The following is a 26,181-nucleotide window of genomic DNA, read 5'->3' as shown; positions in this document are numbered from 1 at the left end:
TGAAATATAACAGTTTTTCTTGGATTGATTTCCTTTGACTGCTAAGAGAAAATCTGATATCTGCATCAGCTCTGTTCTGTAGAATTCCGTTCTGTAGAATTCCGTTTTGTAGAATTCCGTTCTGTAGAATTCCGTTCTATAAAATTCCGTTTTGTAGAATTCCATTCTGTAGAATTCCGTTCTGTAGAATTCTGTTCTATAGAATTCCGTTCTGTAGAATTCCGTTCTGTAGAATTCCGTTCTGTAGAATTGTCAATATCTCTGAGGAAATTGGAAGGAAAGTGAACAAGATCCGAATGTTCTGCGACAAATTTGAAGAGTCCGCTATCGGGTCTACTCAGATCAAATCAATCGCATCATCTCGGGTCTTTCCGTCAGAGGTCGGAAAAACAACCTCGGGGTTGTTTTTCTGCTTGTCGGAAAGGCCCGAGAAGTTACGAATGATAGAAATTCTGTAGTGACGGCCTAACTAGGTCTGTCTACTTTGATCCGGCGATAAATTGACACGTTTGCGATGGAAACTGCCACTTATCCGCTTAACAGATTCCGATCTTATTTCTTTTTTTTTCTCTTCAATCAGATAAAGTGTAAGAAAAATCAAATTGTAACGTGAGCAAGTTATTGGCTTTTCTATAAAGAAATTGCACGTCTATCAGTCTATACCACGGAAAAGTACCTAGGATACAACCGACCTTTGACCTCAATGTTGACACTAGTTTTATTTGAAAAAAAGAGAAATATTGGAGGTGTAGAGCACTTGCATGTTCTACTTCCAGTGGGAGGCGCCTGAACAAATAATCCCCATTTACAATCTGAGGAGCAAAACCATACGTACTTACAAATAAAGGTAATGCAAAAACCTTGTAGTGTCTTGCACAGAACGTCTATATACTGACAAAAAGTTTGAGGTGCCTTGCATACACTGGCCACTTACATTGTATAAAAAGTTTGAGGTGCCTAGCACACACTGTCTACTTACAAAAAGTTTGAGGTGCCTGGCACACACGAGTCCATCACCGCCATTATTCCCCGGCCCACAGCACACCAGAACAGCTCCGTTATCTCGGGTCATTTTTTCTAAAGGGTAGCACTGCAATATACACAAAAATTAAAGGATAGCAGTGCAATATATACATAAAGGGTAGCACTGCAATATACTCAAAAGGTTGGAGGCACATGGGCCATATTGTTCACCTGAGTTAAATTTCGCTTCCCTACAGATAAATATAATACAGTACCTTTTCTTTTTTGTAACAGATTTTTTTCTCTTATATAAAAAAAAATAAACACCATTGTGACCCATCTCTAAGGGGTGCATGGATCATAATATCTTGTCTGACTTAACAGAGATCTAGCAGAGAAATTTAAAATGTCCACACCTTTTTTTTTTTAATTTTCCTTGATTATATCCTCTCTTTTGCATAATTTTAAATCTCATTTACCAAAAGATGTATTGTGTTGACTTTGATTGAAATTAGCTCAGAAGTTCCAAAATATAAGTCAAAAGTGTTTTTAAAAGTTTACAGACGGATGGGCTGATAGACAGTTAGATGCTGGGCAATATCTCACTACAGCTTAAAGTTCAAGAGACTGAGCTAAAAATATCGGAAAACAGTGGGAAGCACCCTAGACATGTACTAATAACATAATAATAGCAGCAAGTACTGTAAACAGTTAAAATATGAAGATCTGTACGAATGAGCGAAGTGCGAAGCAAAAATAACAGATTACGAAAATAACAACATAAGTCACATTCATTAAAAAAAATTAACCAATCTTTTTTTTTTTGGTTCTATCAAATTTATAATTTGCTACCTTTGCTATGGCAACAGCGCAGCTATATCCGGCAAGCTCCATAAGTTGTTCAACAGAGAAAGCGTATTCAGAAAATAGTTCTTCATCAATCTTCTGAGCCTCTTCCTGGCTGTAAACATAGGGCAAATTTACAGTATTTCTAAAGATGGCTGTAAACATAGTGCAATTTTACAATTATCCTAATGATTGCTGTAAACATATTAGGACAATTTTACAGCTATCCTAAAGATAGCTGTAAACATAGGACAATTTTACAGTCATCCTAAAGATGGCTGTAAACAAAGACAGTTTTACAGTTGTTCCATAAGAAGGCTGTAAACAAAGAACAATTTTACAGACATTCTAAAAATGGTTAACATTTTAGACACTCAGATTTAATGCGATGTGTTTTTCTACACTTTCATAACAATTCCCCGTCTACTTTACTATAGTAACGGCAAATCAAATTTAATGGTCAGTATATACTATGAAGAAATCTTGGATCTGTGCCTAAATCATTGATTTTTCTTTCGTTTGTCCTTTGGTATAAGAAGAGATTAATAAAGACATCGAACTCCTTAGTAAGAGCGGTGTAATTATAAGCAATAAGAAATAATCACACGTAATAAAACTGTCAATACTTCCACATTTTACAGAAATTACTTCACAAGTTACGACTCTAATATAAAAACATTGCAATATCAATTGTTCAAATGGGGTCGAAGTGATAATAATTGAAATCTCTCTGTGACAGACATTTCTCACAGAATCATTCCGTCTGCCTGTAACATTCGGATTGTTAACATTAAATACCACCGACACATAATATCCGGAGAAAAATCAGGTTTTTTTCCTCTCATTTTCTCAACAAGCTCCTTTTTAAAACAAAATCTGAATATAACGATAGTGGGTGTAACGTTAGTCATATTGTGTACTTTATTAAAAGAAAAATATCAAATCATTTGCACGCCAATCAAATATCCTCGCCAAACACTCTGTAATTTGCTGGTTATCACGTCTTCAACAAGAGGCCTAAGGGCCTTAGCAGTCACCTGTGTGTAATATAAACATGGAAAGGATCTATGGAAATGGTAAATAATTAAATATGATAACACAAAATTAACTGAAGCTCAGAGAGAGAGAGAGAGAGAGAGAGAGAGAGAAGGGAGATCAGGAATCAACAGGTAGCCCTGTAATCAGCAACAACTCAGAATCTTTCCTGTATATGTCTGTGATGTGACACCAAATATTACCAGACAGTAGTACTTATTAACACACAATATTACCAGCCAGTAGTACTTGTTAACACACAATATTACCAGCCAGTAGTACTTGTTAACACACAATATTACCAGCCAGTAGTACTTGTTAACACACAATATTACCAGCCAGTAGTACTTGTTAACACACAATATTACCAGCCAGTAGTACTTATTAACACACAATGTTACCAGACAGTAGTACTTATTAACACACAATGTTACCAGCCAGTAGTACTTATTAACACACAATATTACCAGCCAGTAGTACTTATTAACACACAATGTTACCAGACAGTAGTACTTGTTAACACACAATATTACCAGCCAGTAGTACTTGTTAACACACAATATTACCAGCCAGTAGTACTTATTAACACACAATATTACCAGCCAGTAGTACTTGTTAACACACAATGTTACCAGACAGTAGTACTTATTAACACACAATATTACCAGCCAGTAGTACTTGTTAACACACAATATTACCAGCCAGTAGTACTTATTAAGACACAATATTACCAGCCAGTAGTACTTATTAACACACAATGTTACCAGACAGTAATACTTATTAACACACAATGTTACCAGACAGTAGTACTTATTAACACACAATATTACCAGCCAGTAGTACTTAATAACACACAATATTACCAGCCAGTAGTACTTAATAACACACAATATTACCAGCCAGTAGTACTTATTAACACACAATATTACCAGCCAGTAGTACTTATTAACACACAATATTACCAGCCAGTAGTACTTATTAACACACAATATTACCAGCCAGTAGTACTTAATAACACACAATATTACCAGCCAGTAGTACTTATTAACACACAATGTTACCAGACAGTAGTACTTATTAGCACACAATGTTACCAGACAGTAGTACTTATTAACACACAATATTACCAGCCAGTAGTACTTATTAACACACAATATTACTAGACAGTAGTACTTATTAACACACAATGTTACCAGCCAGTAGTACTTATTAACACACAATATTACCAGCCAGTAGTACTTATTAACACACAATGTTACCAGCCAGTTGTACTTATTAACACACAATATTACCAGCCAGTAGTACTTATTAACACACAATATTACCAGCCAGTAGTACTTATTAACACACAATGTTACCAGCCAGTAGTACTTATTAACACACAATGTTACCAGACAGTAGTACTTATTAACACACAATATTACCAGCCAGTAGTACTTATTAACACACAATATTACCAGCCAGTAGTACTTATTAACACACAATATTACCAGCCAGTAGTACTTGTTAACACACAATATTACCAGCCAGTAGTACTTATTAACACACAATATTACCAGACAGTAGTACTTATTAACACACAATGTTTCAAAGTACTACCAGCATAGTCCCTATATAACAATGAACTTTATTGATCTCTGAATTATATTCAATGTACATATATCAGGTATTCTTTGTCTCATTTTCTATCATTTTTATTTTATTTATACCTCTACCTTACTATTAAAAACCATAAAAAATCTTGTACAATTTTTTTATTCAATTTACCTATCAATTACATTATTTACAATAGATTTTGAGCTTGCATACTGTGCATTATCTCCATATTTCAATTTTAAAATACAACATTGCAAAATTCAAAGAATTAATGCATTTTCTCTAAATGATCAATAGAGTCCTACCCTAATTCTAGAATCCCTGACTAAGGGGCCATGAATTTCACAATTTTGAAAGAGGTACCATTGCTCATCATAACCATGTATTTTTATATTCTAAATACCAAGGGGGCAGAGATTTTCAAAGAACTAATGAATTTTTACTGAGTAATCAATAGAGCCCTGCCTGAATGTCTGGCCAAGGTACCACAGGCACCACGCCAATGATTTCACAATTTTGAAGGATGCTCTCTTGTTCATCACATCAATGCACTTAGTTTGTTTGCTTAATATATATGGCGAGAAAAAGATTTTTGAAGAATTTATGCATTTTCTGTATATGATATATAAAGCCCCACCCTTACACCATACCCCTGAGCCTTGGGCCGTTAATTTCACCATTTTGGTAGAGGCTTCAATGCTTATTAAAATCATACCAACAATTTGACTTCTTGATGTCCAGGAGTACAGAAGACTTTCAAGTTTTGACGGTTTTGGCAGCTAGGGACCTAAAAACAAGACGGCAATGTTTATGTTCATGGATTTTTTAGAATACGACAGAATATGTGCTAGACGTACTCTTTACCCGAGATGTCATTTTATGTTTGGAACAGAATATAACTGAATATGAGCTTGTTAAACTCTGAAATAAAGTTTGCCACTTTATTTACAAAATATTTAGAAAATGTTTAAATTTGCTATAGATGCACTCTACAGAGCCTAATATAATGTATCTCTGACAGAGAAAGCCTTACAAATTAGCGACCATTTCAAGATCTCGTACCAAAATGATTGGTTTTATAGGCCCTGACACAGTCTGTAGAGTTTGCTGGGTTTCATTATCGGCCACATTGACTTCTGTAAATGTATTCCTTTTTGCCATTAGTATTTACTAATGACAAATCTACAGAACAATGAGTTTATCTGTTACTCCATTCACCAAGATTCTTAGATGGATAAAAACCACTCACGACAGATGCTGATTGTGCCGTAAGTCGTGTTTGTACTAATTTACGACAATAATTTACGACATCTAACTGGATTTCCTTTAATATGAAGAGGAAATACATGTCGTAAACCAAAGTGTTATCAGATCTTTTCTTGATAAAAAGCATTAATTGATGAAAAATAATTGCCTGTAGATGTCCTATTGATGGAATTCTATACGCACAGCTCTGACTAGAGAAGAAAACAAGCATGTGAAACAGTCAAACCAATTAAATATACGTACAATTCCTCATCTAAATGAAGTGAAATAAAAAAAAAAGGTGAAGATAACTAACAGTCAAAAAAATCTATAAACAATACATATCTGGAATAGGCATAAAGCACGGACCACCCGACATTCCAGAGATGGGATCAGGTGCCTTCGAGGAGTAAACATCCCACCAGCCGTGAGCCCTTTGTATTGATCATGTAGAGGAAATAACCCCAGTTAACTTAAGTATAAAAAAGGCGTTACAATTGATATGAAGTATGTCAGTTAAAAAGTGACAGAAAAATAGATTGTGTTTGACAAATGTCATTATAAGAACTACAGAAAATAAAATAGGTTCAGAGATAGTTTTTACACATTTTTTTAAACCCTGACCTTCGATCTCAATAATTGGCTTAGGATCACTTTAAACCCCCTGTGGATTTTTTTTGCGATTTGACCCCTCAAAGGAAGAAAATTAATTTCTGTGTTTTTAATTTCGGTGCATGCAAGAATCCACATAAAAATCATCTACGGAATATGAGTAGCGAATATAAACACCCCAACGTTTTACGTATTTGATATAATTAAGACTGACATGTTGATTGTGTTCGGATGAATTACAACTAAAAATAAGCTCTGCTGCTCTACTCTCTTTAAGTTAGTGTCCAAATAACATACCACAGTTAGCATTTACTTACTTTTTATAATTTATAATTGCACAGTTCTTAGCTATAAAATTACTGGTTAAATCAGGCAAAAAAAAAAAAATTATGACGTCAGCCTTACAGTGTACTTACCACGTTTGACAAGTTTGTTTATTGTTTACTGACAAGATGGTTTATTTACAATATATCTAAATTGATATCTTAAAATATTTTGCGAATGTAACTTTGGCGAATTTGTCCCATCCACAAAATTCCGCAAAGATTGGACAATCGCAGGAAATATCCGTTTTACAAGGCAACCCTCTATTTTGGTTCAAGGGCTTGTGTCATTATTTGAACATATTTCATCACACATCACGTGGGATTTCGTTAATATTTATATAACTGTCAGTGTGGTCCAGCTTTTGTTTTGAGGACGTTTAAAGATTTCTCGAATATTTAACTACAGAAACTCTGACCGCTATAGTAGCCCCAGTAATGCATAAACTCTGACCGCTATAGTAGCCCCAGTAATGCATAAACTCTGACCGCTATTGTAGCCCCAGTAACGCATAAACTCTGACCGCTCTAGCGGCCCCAGTAATGCATAAACTCTGACCGCTCTAGCGACCCCCGTAATACATAAACTGTGACTGCTATAGCGGCCCCGGTACTATAGTAACCCAGGTATAAGTTGTAAATTGGTTCGTCAGTTGGGATTATACCGTGAGAGGGGTTAAAGATCTGGTACGACAAAATTAATTATAATAGTGAGACTATTTATCTACAATAAGGACACGAAATAGACTAATAACATGAGCGGCTTATATACATGTACATATGTTTAATAAAGATATATTGTAGAGGAATTACAAGTCTACTTCTGTAAAATGATTACCAGTGATACATTTATGAAAATACTACCATTTTTATTCAAAAACCATGACCTAGACCTAAAAGTTTGACCTACTTATTAAAAATATTTGGCCGTAACTTTTGTTCTAGAACAGACAGTCCTTTGCTATTTTTTTTTTTTTCTACACGTGAATTACCTCTGACAGGATCTTTCGGATTGTATTATGTATTTTGTATGATGGACAGACAAGACAGGACACACAGACAGGACATTTACAATATGCTGTAAATAACTGCATCTCAACCACAAAGACACCGTAAGCGGGGAACCATAATTCTTTGAATTTGCTTGTTTGACTAAGGTTTCTTGCAGCCAAGGCGCGGTCCCATGACCTTCCGATTATGGATCGAGGACTCTATCCTATCTACTGAGCTACCGTGACGGTTTACACGATATGTAAGACATCTATATGTTAGACATCTATACATAATTGTACGATATGTTAGATAACAATACAAAGTTGCACGATATGTTAGATAACAAAACAAAGTTGCACGATATGTTAGATAACAATACAAAGTTGCACGATATGTTAGACAACAATACAAAATCGCACGATATGTTAGATAACAATACAAAATTGCATGATATGTTAGACAACTATACAAAATCGCACGATATGTCAGATAACAATACAAAATTGCACGATATGTTAGAAAACTATACAAAATCGCACGATATGTTAGACAACAATGTTAGACAACTATACAAAATTGTACGATATGTTAGATAACAATACAAAATCGCACGATATGTTAGACAACTATACAATGTTGCACGATATGTTGGACAATAATTCAAAATTGTACGATATCCACAAGCTTTTGCAATATAAAAGAGATTCTTAAATACCAAAGCAAAGCCCATAAAGTATATTGCCAATAAATATTTACAAACTTAGAATCCAGGGGGAAAATTCTTCCAAACCTTAGTCGATTAATATGAAAATCAGATTTCGTCTGGAAGTTATTTGTCAAAAGAATCTACATAGTTACAAGCTCAGTAGAAAAAAACGGAAGTAAAAACATGTATTTGGAGATTTTCCTATTCCAGAGTATAAAATGGGATAATGCTTCTTACGAGGCCTAACTCCATCTTTATCTTACAAACATCAGGATTATAAAAATGTTTGCTGCAAAATCATGTAACCATCCACAAAAACTAAAGGCATTAGTTACAGAAAAATGTGTCGACCATGGTTCCACTTTATGATTCAGTCGTTTCACAGATCAATTTCCAATTTAATAATCAATAATGTTAGAAATTTTCTGGCCAGTATATGCAAATTCTCTTGGGGTGATTTAAAGTTTCATTTTACCAATTGATTCATTATCAAAATTCAGATCTCTCTCTCTCTCTCTCTCATGTTTCGTTTTTATTCTTTGGGCAATGCTTACAGATTACAAAGTTTAATAAATAAATATATAAACTAATTAATTACTATCACTAATCGTAGCGAAAGATTTATTGATAGTGAAAGCAGCATATTGCATATTACAATACTTTTGTCGATCATTGTCAAAATGACATTTTTTTTCAATCTTGAAATAGATTTGTCAATAAAAAAAATTCGAGAACGACATTCATCCTACCTGATATACGAAAGTTTTGTGTAATCAAACTCGGGTTCGGACTGTTCCTCCTTATTCTTCTTATGGCTTCCCTTCCGGCGGAAGGAGAATCTGTTCACTGATATCCGGTCCATCCCCGTCGTTTATCGTCACACAGTTTCTCAGACAATTTATCACAGTACCCGGCTATATAACGCACGTGGTTTGTTTTGAAATTATGCAATCAATGTATCCCATTTCCATGTCGCCAGAAAATGTAAATCAGTCCGTTGTTTGTTCCAGTAGAATACACTTCATGTCTGGATGCTGAGAACACAATACCGTTACACTTTGTCTCTTTAACTTAACAATGTCTACTTCGTCGTAATTCCGGTAAAAAAAATTATCGGTAAAATCCTAATTTTAACATCCTTTTTTTTAAATTAGAAAAAATTAAAAACACCGATTGGCATATATTAAAGAAATTTTTCCCAGCTAACTTTCTTCGAAATATCGTGATTTGTGAATCGGGTTCGCCGCCTACTTCTGCGTGAAAACGTTCCGTTTATCTGGTAATTTTCAGTCTGCTGTCAATATCAGAACGAAGCTGTCAACAGGAGACTGTCATTGGCAGTTAAAAAGATTCCGCCGAAAACGAAATCCGCGCTCTGATATCTTCAGAGTCTGACATAGTAATGAACGGCCAGCAGAGGGTATTATAAAGCAGGAATATTTATACAAAGTCAATACCCTGTCAACAGATCAATAGGCTGAACAGAATGGTTATATTTGAATATCAAACTCCGTCAAAGGCTACGACCATTGGAATCAACAAAATTCCCAATATATAGGAATAAATGTCAAAACACCAGAGGGATTATTATTGACTTATGGGGCCTCGCGCGTTACCTTACTGTATTGACTTAAGCGGCCCGCTGGTCAGAGTATTGACATAAGCACGAATTTTATTAGTCTTAATAAACAATTAACCACTGTATCTTTATATGGTGGACTGTGCATCTAATGCTGTTGAGCGGTAATCTTTGAGCAATGACCTTTAAATGACCTTTAAATAGCATCTCTGGGAAAATATATACCTGGCTTGTTCAGCAGCATTAAACAAGACAATGTCCAAACGTAAACTCCCTGAGAATGAAATATTAATGAGAACTATCTTGTTATATATCTCTGGGCAGTTTTACCTTTTATTCCTCTGTATTTAATTCACCCCTGATTACATGTACAACTCATAATGGTTTACACGACATCATCATTCTAAATCCTTTATGACAACAATATAATCACGCAGACAAGAGCTACAGAATCTGACAAGGAATTCTCAAAAGTTATAAATATAATCATTTTCAATTAGGAAATACAGTTTTGTTTTTAGGATACATGTATATCTAAATTAGTCCTCAAAGTAACCTAGTAAATCGCAAAAAAAAAAAAAAGATGAAGCTTTTTATGAATAAATTTGAATGTTCCCATGTAGACTTGAATTCAATAAAGAATTTAAAGGTTACTTTTAAAATTCTCATTTAAAGCTTAAAAAATATTCCAAGCGCCATCAAATACTATGAACAGGACACTTAATGAAATAAACGTTAGACGTCACATTGCGTCTATGAGCTTATAAACGTTCTCAGCTTTGAGTTGCTATCACCAGTAAATGTATATTCTTTAACTGCTTAATATTTGATGAACTATCTTCATATTGTTAATTTTTTCATACATTTTTTTTTTCATTGCGATGTCAGATTATATCACTATTTCAACAAGATAGCGTTTCAAAAGTTCAATACAGCAAGTAGTTAACATTATATAATGGCTGTTCCGGGAACACTTGAACTCCCTACAACAGCGATATTTATACAGAGAATACGCTAACAATGAATTCACATTTTCAGCGAAGTGATTTTCATTACCTGTTTTTTAAAGATATGTTATTTAAGAAATAAATAACAAGTTTAAAAACTTCAATGGGAATTGAAGTGGGTCGGTCACGTGATCAAATCCTGTGAAGGCCGAAGGCCTTCTCAGAAGATTTGATCACGTACCGACCCACTTCAATTCCCATTGAAGTTTTTAAACTTGTTATTTATTACTTATATATACATTTGAGACGGACAATTGAATGTAATCGAATATAAATATTGCACTAACTGTACGTCGTAGATTTTGACAAATTACGCTAGGTGTAAATCGGCTTGAAAAGCGGTTACGCTTCAAATTCATCTGGCATGATTCTGTTTCGAAGGGGATATTCTGTGAAAGGCTACTTGTGATCAATTAAAGTGAGCATATTGGTGTCTGGGAATTTTTGAATTCATGAGAACCCATATTCGATGTTAAAAAACACAAGAAACACTTCCGATGTTTGATAATAAAAAGTTGGAGGAATTTCGGTCGCAAAGGGATGGATGGAGACACTTGTCCGGACCAGATAACTTGAAATCAAGTACAAAATTTGATCAAAAACATAAAATCTACGATTTCAGTAAGGCATATTCATTAATTATGATGTTGATAAAGAGACACTGGCGACAGTTTACATTGTTTAAAAGACAACGTCACAACGATCTCGATGATGGAGGTGTGCCTACCGAACTTCCAAAGTGCAGTGTTTGTCAGCTGTTTGTGGCGTGATTGCATTACATTGGTATTTTTCAACAGATTTTCAAATTTATTGTGAGTAAAGTTTAATGAAAAAAAATTATAGCATTCAGAGGTCTGCGAGAAATAAGGGTATAAACGTTGAGATATGCAGCTCAGACATGAAACTTATAACACGTAGTTTTCTATTCTCTATATAAAATCGATCAAGAACTGTATTAAATACTCGTTACATTGTAAATAAAATGATTATTTTTTACTTGCGTATTTTGTACATTTTTATGCATGAAAAACATGCTATATAATATTGCTAAGTGGAGTAAGTATTTTTATGTAGATATTACTGCGCTGTGTGATTAGGTCACGTAATGACCTATAACCTTCAAAAAACTTCATACAGGTATGAAGATATTTGCTCTCTGCATGTTTATATAATAGAGAGATACCACAAATGTATATATAATGAATAAAAGTTATTGAAAAAAGGGTCAACGTTTACATGACAATTCTTTAAAAGTTTCAATGGTGCTCCAACAAGCTATATCCTTGTTAAATTCTACCTTTATATAATGTAAGTTAGACGATAGCTGAAGATTTCAAGGTCAGTCACCTTGGTAATTTGAGGACGTTTTGTGTGATAAACATTGTATAAGTATTACAGCCATATCCCTCATGTTAAAAATATAAGGCTTATGTATTTTTTTTTAAAGAAAGCTCAAAACTTTAGAATTGAGTTTAGGGTCATTAACCAATTATTTTAAGGAATGCGTGCACAAATCACCAGATCCCCGGCATTTCCGGTTCTCAAGAAAGACTGTGACAGACTTACGCCGGGCAATCTAGCATTTCCGGTTCTCAAGATAGAAGTGATAGATTTACGCCGGACAATGGTTCCCAAGCGTCGCTCAGTTCCCTAAACGATTAAGAACGAATGCATATGTGGTATGTAAATTCATGAACTCTAGTAGTTTCTGATAAGAGAATACTTTTCTCACTTTTTCTTGTACGATAAATTAGAAAAATTAATTTAAGGAATGAATTTAATAGCTACCCATTTTATACGGTATAAATTGGGTTGGGGCAAGTTACGCTTTTAAATATAAACCGCGAAGCGGTTTAAAACAAAGCGTGAACTGTTCCAACCCAGTTTATACCGTATAAATTGGGTAGTTATTAAATACATTCTTTATAATTTAATTTTCATTCAATTGGTGTAAGAAAAAAAGATTATTGTCCTTAAAAATGACTTTAATTTGTACAAAATTTGAATGTAACGTCAGGCGGATCGATACGTTTTTGACGCAAGTCATTGTGACGTAGGCAACCCATTTCATACGATTTAAAGTAAATTTTTAGCCAATCAAATACAGCGTTACAACCAGAATTGAATTATTAATTAATAATATAATTAAATTGATAAATTAAAGTAGAAATTGGGATGCGAAAAATCCCTTTCTATAAATGTTGTTAAGGATTGCACACCACATAGCGAATAACTTTGGTTCAGTTCTGAATCGCTAAAAATTTTAAACACTATCAATAAAATTCTGCTTTCTCTATTCAGATTGTACAGGAAAAATGGATGTAGGTCTTATATCTGAGAAGTTTAACAAAATACACATTAGACACTAAATCAATAAGACATTAACACGACACAGAAATTTATTCATAATTTATAGGGCAGCTAATCTCCGCTGTTTTCAGCAGTACACAAAGCGTTTATCTGACGTCGATCTTTGTGCTGATTGGACGCATCTAATTCCGGAGAGAAATCCAATATAAAGCCATTATCACGAAATGAAAAGACACTTTTACCACCAACATCAGAAAGAGGATTTTTTTTCTTTGTTTCCGGGTCTTTTTGTACCAGGCAGAGTATACTAATGTATTTATACGCCTTTACAAAAAGATATCAATTACGTAACATCGGTTTATCGATACTCTGGCAGGAAACCATATTTCCTTGCCAGTTAGGACGAAAATAATTTTTGTCGAATATTAAAAGAGTATATAGATCGTGCGTGAATTTGGCCAGACTGTCTCTTTAAAATACACAGGCATCTTTCTCCCATGCAAACTTACAGACGGATGGACGGGGAGGAAACCTAAAGTCCCCCCTCCGCTTTCACCGGTAGGGGACTAGACAGATATATTTATACATCATTTATTGATTAACTTCTTCTGAGAGCATTGTTATCTTGGTCAAATTAGGAAGTCACTCATGTCTTAGATAAATCGCCTTCGTTTGGTTTCTCGATAGATCTCAAAAGAGATCTGTCATCTTTTGAGTGTTTTGAAAATAGCATACTGAATTCAATAATATCTCGGCTCAATTTCTTTAATTCAACTTTATTTGGGTGGTGCTTATATGACTGAAAAAAATAAGTTTGTAAGCAAATACTCTGCTTCAATTAAATGTTTTACCTTTCAATTTCTGTAACTTATACTGGAGTCAACTTCATGTAGACCCTTTCTACAGAATATATATATATATAAATACCTAGTTGCAGAACTGTAGCGTTATGGTTTTATGTTTTATTCTTTGACCAAAGCTGCAGAACTGTAGCGTTATGGTTTTATATTTTAGCCTTGGGTCATAACTGTTTTCATGGTCAAAGACTAAAACGTACAACCCTAACGCTACAGTTCTACAGAAAATAAACACCTTAGTACGGGTCGCAATATATGGGATTTTCTCCACACTAATCCCTTTCCCTTCGACATCACAGATAAGCTCTGATGCTTTGAAGTCACTGATCGTCCCATTACAAATCTCTATCTGCGAAAGATCAATCATTGGTGATTAGGGGGACTTTATCCTACAATTCTCGTTATGATCACGTGACTGGGATTTCTGACAAATTTACATCTCCCACAAGCATTCTGAGAGTACGGCATGAGAAATACTAGTCTAGTCCCCTACCTGCAAGATTTATCTGGTTCTATTTAAAAATTAAAAAGGTAGTAATTATATCAAAATTCAAGCAAGACGACTGCAATGTAAACTTGAATTGTAACTCATCAAGGTACACTCAATACAATGAGTTCAATTTCTGCAAGCGTTTAAAAAAACTGCGAAAAAACCCCAAATATGACAGTCAGACAGACGGACAAGGAGAAAACCTATAGTTCCCTCTAGTTTCATCGATAGGGAACTAATAACAAACAGTATCGAAATCTTTTCCATTGTGTTACTGTAATATTTTTGTCAGTGACAACGCCTGTGTGCAAATAGAAGGTTTAAACTAAAATCTTAAATATACTTATTTTAAAGCTGAACACCACTCATAAATAGGCATACGCCATATTACTTTTCCTATCTCCGATATCAGCACAGGGTATACCCTTCACATTCGTTAAACCTGAATGCTTTCTTGTCACGGGTACGTGCGTGGAATGGACGACGTGCGTTTGTGTTGGTTATCTTACATTACCGTTGTTTACATTTTATTGCAGTTTACGTGTAGTTGGGTTTGTTTGTGCTGCAATGACCCGTGTAGTTGGGTTTGTTTGTGCTGCAGTGACCTGTGTAGTTGGGTTTGTTTGTGCTGCAATGACCCGTGTAGTTGGGTTTGTTTGTGCTGCAATGACCTGTGTAGTTGGGTTTGTTTGTGCTGCAATGACCTGTTCAACTAATGTAGTTTCTTTGGTAACTTTCCCTTCTGCCTAGGAAGAAGCACACAGTCACAGCTACTTTTGTCGCTACCGAGAGTTTTACAATAGCTATGCAGAATGCATTCGTTCACACCGGTGAAAACTGATTACACTGAAGCGTGACCAAGTTAAAGGCTTATATAGCGGCCGTACAGCTAACGGAAAATGCAGAGTAATATGGCAAATCGTAATCAGCTTTAAGGACATCAAAAGATTCAGCTTGAATTATCTGATTAATATCGACTCTTACACTTGACTAACTATCACGCCTTTTGTATTAAAGAGTAAAGACTAACATACTAGATAAATCAATCACAAGTATTGTTAACTTGTGTTATTGTATTGTTCACTTGTTATATTGTATTGATTACTTGTGTTATTGTATTGTTCACTTGTGTTATTGTAATGTTTACTTGTGTTATTGTATTGTTTACTTGTGTTATTGTATTGTTTACTTGTGTTATTGTATTGTTTACTTGTGTTTTTTTGTATTGTTAACTTGTGTTTTTGTATTGCTTACTTGTGTTATTTTACAACAATATACATTTGTTGACTAGGTTTGAGGACAATGTGGGTTTTGTCCAACCCAAGTTTGACTGAGGTCATTAGACCAAAGACAAAAAGTCTGGTTTGAGGGGTTGACAAAACGCATGTTGCCCAAGAACACTGTCAATAACTAAGTTAATTCCATCACTGTCAAACACCAACGAATGCAAATATGTCTCATTATGATTTTGCTGATCCGGCCCATGTACAGCGTGACGTAAACGGTCCAATATCTCATCGACAGGTCAAATATCTCACTGTGGTCAAACATCGATTTTTTGGGACTGCTCAGTATAACATTGGAAATGTTAGACTTTTTTAGAATAAATTTATATGGGAAACAATTTTTAAAGGTATATTAATAACACAAATACTGTATTTTAACTTGTGTTATTGAAATGATATACATATGAAAAATTTATTTGCCACATCTGTACATAATGTGGAGAATATAATACCTACTTTTCCCCTGTCATGTAATTTTACCTCTACCATTCACACAATACAATGATGCTTATTAATAATTAATTTTTCTGTCAACTTAATTAGTTTCAGAATTTCTATAAAGAAAAAAAGGTAGTAGCTTCTCTTTTATTTTCTATTTTTATTTATTGCAAATATTCAGGCAAAGAAGAAATCTATTAGTGTCTGAGAGGAATAAAACCATCAATCAAGGCTGTATTTACTGGGGACAAATGTACTAACCTATATAATAGCAGAACCAAGGAATTATGGGTAACAGATTGGGGGGTTGACAGATATAAAGGCGAGTGTCACTTGTAATGAGGTCATAAACTTAAGATTACCAATAATTCCTAGCAGCAAAGCAAGTCATTACCAAAGATTCCTAGCAGCAAAGCAAGTCATTACCCATGATTCCTGGCTACAAAGCAGGTCATTACCCATGATTCCTATTTACTATGTCAGATGAGCACCTCTTCAGATCAGCGCTTTTTCAGGAATAAAAACCTGAGTCAGGTTTTTATTCCTGAAAAAGGGAGATAACAAAACAGAGGGGAGAGATTACAATCAGTTATTGTACCCCCTTCCCTTCCCCTATCTTTCATATATTTTTACATACATCCCCCATCCTTCATCTATACATTCTCTACCTTTCTTTCCAAGTGTTTTTTTTTTTTTTTTTTTTTAATGTGCTCCGACATCACTTCTGAAGTTTTGTGGACCTTGGACCTTCTCACAAAATATCTTATGACTAAACCAATTTTTTTTCAACTCTCCAATAAAGTGCCCCGCTACACTGCATGATATGCCCATCAAATATTGTTCAATTATCAAATAAATCAGTTTAAAGTGCATGGAAGCAAATCATGTCAACTTTGATCGTATGAAGATTTCAATGATTTTTCCATTCCTTATGATATTAATGATATTTGATGTACATCTCCTGTGCCCAGGTGTATAGGTATTAATTATAACAAATATTACATCAAATATTTTGTCAACTGGTTGTGTTAAAGTTTTTACAAATGCCTATCTGCAGCTTTGTTTATTGTATTTTTTATGAATAATTTACAATACTACAGCCTAATGAAACATCAAAAACACTACTCATCATGTTTATTCTTTTGACGACAAAATTGTCATCTTCGTGAAACTTGACACTCTGCAATGTGTTGTAAGGATATAAAAAAAAAATAAAATTTAAAAAATTATATTATACAACATCAAATTAGTTTAAATTCTTCACATCAAGTTTATTTTGAAAGTTAGGTTAGCCAACAAGAACTATTTAACCTCACAATTTAACCTCACACAAGCAATTAAGAGGCTGATTCCTCTGCCCAATTCCCAAGAGATAAAGATAACATCTGCTTGATCAGAGATGCACTACTAGAAAGCTCCTCATATAAACTCATTAATTTATCTCTAATTTGACATGCAATTTTCTGTTACCAAAATTCTCCTTGACCAATGCTTGATAATTAAACCCATGGGAGAAGTGGAATTTCTCTCATTAATGACACAAAAGAAACATATTTGTTATAGATTGCTGTAAAGAATATCATGACAAAAAATGTGTATTTTCTCAATTTTTCATTTTTTTAATAAGGTTACTACTGGCTTACTGCAATATTCTTACATCTACTCAGTTAGTGTACAGCCATGAAAAGATCCATTACTGCTCAATGGCCCTGAGTGCCAAGTGTATAGGTCTTAAATTTGCAGCCCTCAATCAGCCAAGTGGTGGGGTCTCAATATGGCTGAACAATTTTGAAAGAGACATTAAACAAGCAAACAAAATCATCCAAAATGAAACATGCAATTTTAACAACAGGTTATTCTACAGCGATTTCCAAGAAATTCTTTTGCATTGGGGGCACAAAAAATATACAGGTTGAAAACAAATGCGTGATAATAGAAACTCTCAGAAAAATGGATTTCCTGGACATCGAAATGCAAATAAGAATAAAATAACTTAACAAAATTCTGGGCTTGTAAATATTTGTCCCGGCTAGTGAAATTAGTCAATACAACTGCCCTAAGGACATGTGCTAAAAAAAGATTATTGGGAAGACTGGTACCATATCCAAAACTACCAATATTTGTCTGTATAATATCATGGTCCCTTGGACCTGGGCTTGGTCCCAAAGTAGTGAAAGTACATTAAAATTACAGACCAAATTAGGGAACCTTGCTACTGATTTCCCCCAAACGATCAAAGTTCTCAGAAATATACAGTAAGACTTGACTTTGTAAATCTGATATTCAACCTCCAAATACTGAAGAAATCAAGGATTTTTAGTTTGGGATTTCATTTATTAATTGTCAGAACAGGGGTAAACACCAATTGTAAAACATGATAGCCTGCGGGGCTAGTGACTTTGTATTCCTACTATGAGGGGTTGGGTTGATCTCATTTTCCTTGGGGGAGGGGGGTACAGGAGCCTCCGCCAGAAATTTTTGAAAATTAAATGCCAAGTCCTACATTGTGGCTGTCTATATGGGCATAAATTATGTTAATTTATACAGACCTTTATCCTTATGGAAAGATTAAAGATAAGGCCAACAATAAAAAATGATTTGTTTGATGAATTCCAATTGACCCATCAATATTGTCACTCCCCTTCATTTTTTTTTCAGTTTATCAGTTTTTTGAAAAAAAAAAAAAATTCTTTTCTGGAAAAAATATGAGACATCTTATCGTATATAAACTTTAGATTTAATTTTCGGTGTCATTTCTCCAAGACACTTTTTAGATCAAAAGCCATTTATTGCAATAAATCAATAAATTTCTAAACCTGTGATTTTCATCTTTAATATCAATGTGTTAGATACTTGTTATTCAACAAAAATTTTTAAAAAAACCTACCTAAAAAATGTGGGTCGGTGTTCATAAAACAATTTTTTTTTATGATGGCCTAAATATTTCCTGGTCAGTTGTCAATATCAGTGCATTCCTTGTATTACTGTAAAATCACTCATTTTCATGGGATCACATTTTCGAGGTTTGAGGAAAAATTAGTGGTTCAAGAGGATTTGATATCATGATTTAAGGAGAAACATCTAATTGCAGAATGCAGTGTTTAAAATAACCATGCGCCCGACTGCCCGAGACGCACAAATTTTGCAGCGGGCGAACAAATTTTCATGTATTTATGCCCGCCTGGACCTGTTAAAATTTTCCATAATTAAAATTCATATATTTGATAAATCTCTTTTATATCAACTTATAGTATCGGTAGCAAAGTGTAACAAGCAAAGAGGAAGAATTCATCAGTCTATAGATTCTGGTTTGAAGTTATGGTGACCTGGTTCCAGTCACATAATCGTTAAAAACAAATTTAAAAGAAGACAATTATTTTCCTGCGAGAGTAGATCTTTGGCAGGGCTGACAACTTTTACTAGCAGTCAGCCCTGCATGTCTGGCTTATTTTGCAGTGAGTTTCAAACACTGCAGAATGAGACTTTTAACATTTCGTGGGGGACATGAATTAGTGGGTCTTTTCATACCAGGAAAACAATGATAATTAAAACCCCATGAAAATTAATGATTTCATAATCATTTTGACATCATAGTTTAAAACACTCATCAGAGGTGGGCATGTATAAAAATATTCAGACAGACAGACAGATGGAGGGACGGACAGCTAGACACAGAGAGACAGACAGATGTTGGTGCATCACCTGAGGCTTTGCCAATGCATAAATCCTTTTCTTTTTTGACCAATAAAGCTAAAAATCTGAAAATGCATTACAGGTGCATGCAGATGTTTACATATTAATTTGTCTAAATATAGCCCTGGTTTACTGTAGAAGCCAGGTATTTTTCTGCATAATTGTACAAAGCTAAAACATGTCTTTCTTTAATTGTAGTAATATTAATGATAATCCCCTGATGTACTCATTAACATGGTGATTCCAGTTTTCTTACAGCGACAAACATTAATTGAAACAGATTCTTTGGACAGAAGGAAGTTACACTTATTGATTTCAGAAAGGTGTTTTGCTCTTGGATTATTTGTGACATGATAAATGAATTTTCTTAAAATACTCTGTTCATGACATAGCAGCAATCCTAAATATATCTTTTCCATAATGTCCTTAGATGGATAAACTGAGTCGAAATATTTTTGAAATTCACACGAAAGGAGCCAAAATGGGAAACACAAAATTCCTTATACCTTAACTTCTTGTGAGAAAAAAAGTTTGTGAAATTCACATGAAATCTACATCTGAACACAAGAAGTTAACTGAAAAATTGAGTTCACGCAAATTTTATCAGTTGTGTTCCAACTTCACAAATGTGAAATTACAAAAGCCACATTTTGGTTTAAATCCCAGAAGCTGATTGAATCAAATTATTTGAATCATGACATCTCTACTTAATAAAATAATGAAATGTAAACTGGTGCCCCTACCCTAGGTATTTGAGGTTGCCCTGGTCAACTGCCATCATGGATGTCCTACAGAAACTCCGCGTTGATTTAATCCCCGAGGCGACTCGTGATAGGAAGCGATTACAGCTGAGAACAGACACAAACATATAGCCAGCTCTCTCTAGTATGTTCTTGATCTTAAATAATGGTTTCTCCCCAGAGAGTCTTTGATCTAAATTAATGGCTTCTCCCTACTGTGTCCTTGACCTCAAAGAAAGGTTTCTTGTCTATGTCACTTTCTACTTCATTCCAAAATCTGGAAAAAAAAATCATCATAAAAGTATTACAAGTCTTATTGTAAAATTAACATGATAAATGAAATAAATGTATGTATTTGTGTTTTTAGGTATTTTGAATTTTAAGTCTATTTTATTTATATTTTTTTTTCCATATTATTTGTTAATATTTAATTCTTTTTGTTTTTTGTTTTGTATATTCTGTTTTACTAGTCATATTATTGTATATCATGATCCGTTGGGACATATTATGTATGAAACAGCCCTATGTGTTAATGCCTTAAGTTGAAATGTCTGAATGCAGTTTCAAAAACTTTGGATTTCAAAATCCATGCTGCGGTCATGCTATTTGGGGCAGTTGATAAATTAAATTAAGTATAAAGATTAGGAGTAAAATATATGGTTAAATAACAGATACCGTGCTTTTTGCAGTGGAACACATATAATACAGTAACAAGAAATAATACCCAAAGTGTGTGACCAAAAAGCCACACAATAAATCCAAAGTTTTTACAACATGTACAATGCTTGGATCTGTAGCTCTCAGGTTTGTCTGTCCGAATTTTTCTAAACCAGAGCTACAGTCCTGCAGCTAGACTGTGCAATTTATTGTATGCATCACAATACATCACCTTTCAGAACTTTTTAGATAATTTTTGTTCTGAAATGAGAAATTCTCTATAAAACTGTGAAAGTATGGAACCTTAAGTTCTCAGATACAATTTTGAAACATTTAATAGGTCCTGAATAAAATAAAAACAGCTAAGATATATAAAGATTTTTTTTAGCTAAAACTAGAAAGAAAAAGCAATAAATAAATTGGTTTTCTCCCATGATGATGATACAAGAAAGATAACTCTTTTGATGTATTCCTGAAAATATTTAACATTGAATTACCTCCCTTGTGCTAGAATTCTACATTACTTGTCCAAGTTGTAACAATGCTTTTAACACCAATCAGCTACTAAAACTTAGTACAAAAAAAATGTCAAACATAGCTCTGACTATAGAACTACATGAAGGTAGCAAGCTTTTAATTTTCAAGTGAGCGAAAATTATAAATTTCAGGTGAATTCAACAAATATTTATTACCCTAAATAACATAAATATTTCAAAATTTTGTGTCATTTGTCAGAAATTCTTGTAGCTGGGTAAGGAAAACGTTCTACCCCGTGGAACATTTTCTGTATGTGTACATCTTAGGTACTTATTTCTTAACTCCAAATATGATGAAGTACGCCCCTACTGAGAATTCCAGTCATTTTCACCTCCAGAAAATAAGCAACAGTATAGTGTTTACAATGATCATTCTCAGATGTTGTGTTCTAATCTCCTACAGAATGTAAAATGCTCTCATTGTTTAAAAATGCAATACAAAATATTATTTTTTTTCAGTTACACTTCACAGCTTAATTATTAAACAAATAGTTTTCATTTCCGGCACTGAAAGCTGTGCTGAGCAATGTTTTGGCACTGTCTATATGCAGATAGCAGGCAATGAGGGCAGTTGTGCCATGTATGATTTTGTAGATAAATTACCCCATAAAATGGTATTAAAAATTTTTATCATTTCATATTTTTCTAGAAATAATAGTGTAGGTAGTTCTGTAGGGACATTTTCCATATCATTTGGGGTTAGATGTCTTCAGTTATGTCATAATTATACCATGCGGTAAACATTTATTAGAAACAAGTGCCTGTAGTTTGTCATATTCTACAAAGTTCCACAGCTTTCTTTTTGAGTTTTGAATATACATTCATGTGTATGTTTGATTGCAGAGTAACATTTGGTTCACTGGATTTTTTTTTTATATGTTCAAGGAAGGGGGGGGGGGGGCTTTAGAGAAATTCCAGTCAGTGGAATTTCATTTTTTATTAAACACTTGTTTCCATATTCTACTTAAGATGTGTGTTTGTTACTCTTTATATTTGTATGCATTCAAAATTCAAAAGTAGAAATTTTCAACTGAATGATGGTACTTTTATCACAGTTGACAGTACAATGCTGATGGAGAAAATTCGAAAGCAAAACAGATACTCTGTGTCGATTGGTTAAATACAAGTGACACTCTGAATAAAAAGACAAAATGTTGAGCTGGTGATAAGATATAAAGGAATCTCTTTTCTGAGTTCTCTGTCAGTAATGAGATCTAAAGCTCAGCCGAGATGCAAGTGACTTACGCTACCCCGCCTACCGCTACGGTTTTACCTGCTTCTCTTTTACGCTCGGGCTCGAGATGTTCTAAACTTGAATCTCGGATTCCAGGTGAATTTAACACTTTGTTACTTCGGTACATATATAATTTTAACCCCCCTCCCTTTCAAAAAGAAAGGGATTTTAACAAAAGCTTATCAATTGGAGACTACGGTGGCTGTTATTGGACATAGTATGAGATTTTTTTAAAATTAATTTATGGCCACAAAATAAAATTTCGTTGTCAAGTAATAAAATTCGTTGGAACGAAATAAATTTTGTGGCCATGAAAAAAACAACAAAACTTGTGGGAAAGAAATACAAATTCCTGACCACGAAATAAATTTCCTGGGAAGGAAAAAAATGTCGCCACAATATAAAATTCGTGGCCATGACTTTTCTTTTTTCTAAAATACAATGTGTGCACAAAGTAAAGGTGAAACGGGTTCGTCTCTATGTTTCCAACTTTGTGCGTTTTACTGCAGTCAAAAAGTCATAAACCGTTAAAAAAAATGAAACAGCAAAGATATTTTTAATACTGCAATTATACGTACAATATATATACTTATCAACATTTAGAACTCTTGAATATTTTATCCAGACAAAAATGTTTTGGTTGGTATATAAATATATACTAATCGGATACTGAAAAACAAAATAAAAAAAAAAAAAAAACAAAAACAAAAAAAAAACTTATGCATGAAATCATATTGAACATTTCTAGAAGCTTGTTTTTGTTTTGCTCTTTTTTTTTTTTAAATTTAACCACTGTAAGTGTGAACAAACCAGTTTTGTACTAGAGCTTAGATAAATATATACTAAAGATATATTGTTGAATTCAACACCATATCAATAAAACATCTGCATCAAAGTCACAGTATTTCCTGATGTATATATTATTATAATGTACTATATGATTCACCCCGGCAAAAACTGAGATAAAACATATTTAGGGGGGGGGGGGCATTGTCATCGAACAATTTTTTTTTAATCAGTGCAACTTAAAGTTGGGGGTACAGTCTGAATTTTATCCAGTGGCCCCGATTTTTTTTTAAATTTTAATTTCATCTTCCTGTGTTTTCTACCTCTTCAATATTTTTGACCCAGGTTCAGACATACTGTGGATATGTTACATATTTTACAGTTTCACGAGTATCATATTGCGGTATTGTACATGCATGTACATCTTCCATTTGTACCTCCATTGTAGAAATGATTAATATTTATTATAGTATTATATTTTAATGTGATTGGAAATGTCCCCCTGAGGGCCCTTGATTGATGAATAAACATAATCCCTTAATCCCATTTTATTATTGAGAAATTATTAATTTACTAGATAGAATAAATTCATGCAAAATAACACACACACACACAGAGAGAGAGAGAGAGAGAGAGAGAGAGAGAGAATATGGTCATTGTTGACGTAAGAAAGGGTAAATTTTTCTGAACAGAATTAGTATACTGAAGATAAAACTATTTTTCTTCACTCCTGGGGCCGCCGTCAGGTTTCTGGAAAGGGGAGTGGGAACGAGGGTCTGGAAGGGGCACCCCTCCTCTCAGCCAGACATTTTTGAACAACGTGTTACCTTTTCGTTGCGTTCTGGCGTATTCTTTAAGTCCTTTTTTTCACAAATTAAAAAAAAATCTAGCAACATTACTTCAAACAAGAGGCCCAAGGACCTTAACGGTCACCTGAGTATAATTAATAAATTAATAAAACAATTTAGAAGTTAAATACACTGATAGTTGAAGCTTTGTTTCCCTAAAGCAAAAAAAGTAGGAAGACCAGGATCAACAAAATAATTAGTCTAGTATTCAGTATCAACTCATAAATTAAGTTCTAATCTGTCCCCCACTAAACACTATCACCATGCAGACTATTAACAAACTATTAGTGCTTCTGTACTATTTTTAAACCCATATTAAGACCTCTAGCATTGACCTCTCTTATGGTCTTTGAAGAACTTTTAATAAGATAAGTTACTTTTGTCTCATTTTTATTTATCTGTTACTTACAGGTCTACCTGATTATTAAACCTAAGAAAGTACTTTTTTAATTATACGATAAACATTCTTGCATAATTATCTTATTCTATTAACCTTTCAAATACATTATTTTCAGTGATTAATTATCAAAGTTGAATGGAAAAGGGGAATAATTTCTCTCAGTAGAATACAAATTAATAGAGCCCTGCCCAGGACCAGAATGCTTAGACGAATGGTCCAGATGTTTAAAAATCTGGTAGAAATTAAATACGCTTACTCATATCATTTAAACTTATACTCAGTTTGCTTCCGATATGCCCAGAAGCAGAGAAGAATTTCACAGGTACAATGCATTTTCACTACAGATTCAACAAAGCCTTACCCTAACACCAGAACCCAAGACGAAGGGTCAAGAAATTTACAAATTTGGAAGAGTTACCCTCATCATCATAACTATGGACTTCAAAGAATTAACACTTTTCCACTATATTATCAAAAGCCCCCCCCCCCCCCTCGTTATGCCAGTACCCCTGACCCTAGGATCACAAGATTTAAAAATTCTGTTCGAAGCTCCCATTTTCATCATAGCTAAGCAATTTATTTATCAGCTCAACACTAAGGAGCAGACAGGATTAATTAATGATTAATTAATAGAATTAATGCTTTTTCACTATATAATCAATAGAGCCCCCCCCCCCCCCCCAAGAACCCCAAAAACTGAGGCATATATTTAAAAATTTTGGAAGAGGCATCCTTGTCTATCATAATCATGCACTTAGTTTGTTTAAATAATCTCCAGTAGCAGAAAAGAAGATTTTCAAAGAATCAATGCATGTTCACTATATAATCAATAGAGCCCCACCCTAACACCAGAACCCCTGACCCTGGGGCCATGAAATTCACAATTTCTGAAAAGGCATCCTTATGCATCATAACCATGCACTTAGTTTGTTTAAATAGTCTCCAGTAGCAGAAAAGAAGATTTTCAAAGAATTAAAGCATTTTCACTGTATAATCAATAG

The 26,181-nt window shown here is 33.9% G+C and overlaps 1 protein-coding gene across 2 annotated transcripts in view; it reads right to left on the bottom strand.

The window, feature by feature from the left end:
• Positions 1-20,986, bottom strand: part of LOC133199862 (NAD(P)H-hydrate epimerase-like) — a 27,168-nt gene extending 6,182 nt beyond the window's left edge. The window contains exons 1-3 of one of the 2 annotated variants that reach the window (XM_061335680.1): positions 20,723-20,986; positions 1,816-1,924; positions 980-1,090 (exon numbers count right to left, since the gene is read on the bottom strand). In XM_061335680.1, the coding sequence (XP_061191664.1) occupies positions 980-1,090; positions 1,816-1,924; positions 20,723-20,847 (345 nt within the window). In that variant the 5' untranslated portion in view covers positions 20,848-20,986. Of the gene's footprint in view, positions 1-979; positions 1,091-1,815; positions 1,925-9,068; positions 9,219-20,722 lie in introns of those variants that run through there. The other variant, XM_061335681.1, reaches the window with a different exon arrangement.
• Positions 20,987-26,181: the final 5,195 nt, after the last annotated feature.

This window comes from Saccostrea echinata, unplaced genomic scaffold (assembly GCF_033153115.1).
Source record: "Saccostrea echinata isolate AGI-Se365-2 ecotype Australia unplaced genomic scaffold, CSIRO_AGI_Sech_v1 ptg000036l, whole genome shotgun sequence".
NCBI lineage: Eukaryota > Metazoa > Mollusca > Bivalvia > Ostreida > Ostreidae > Saccostrea > Saccostrea echinata.
Note: the sequence above shows the minus strand (reverse complement) of the source record. Positions and strands in the feature narration are given on the sequence as shown.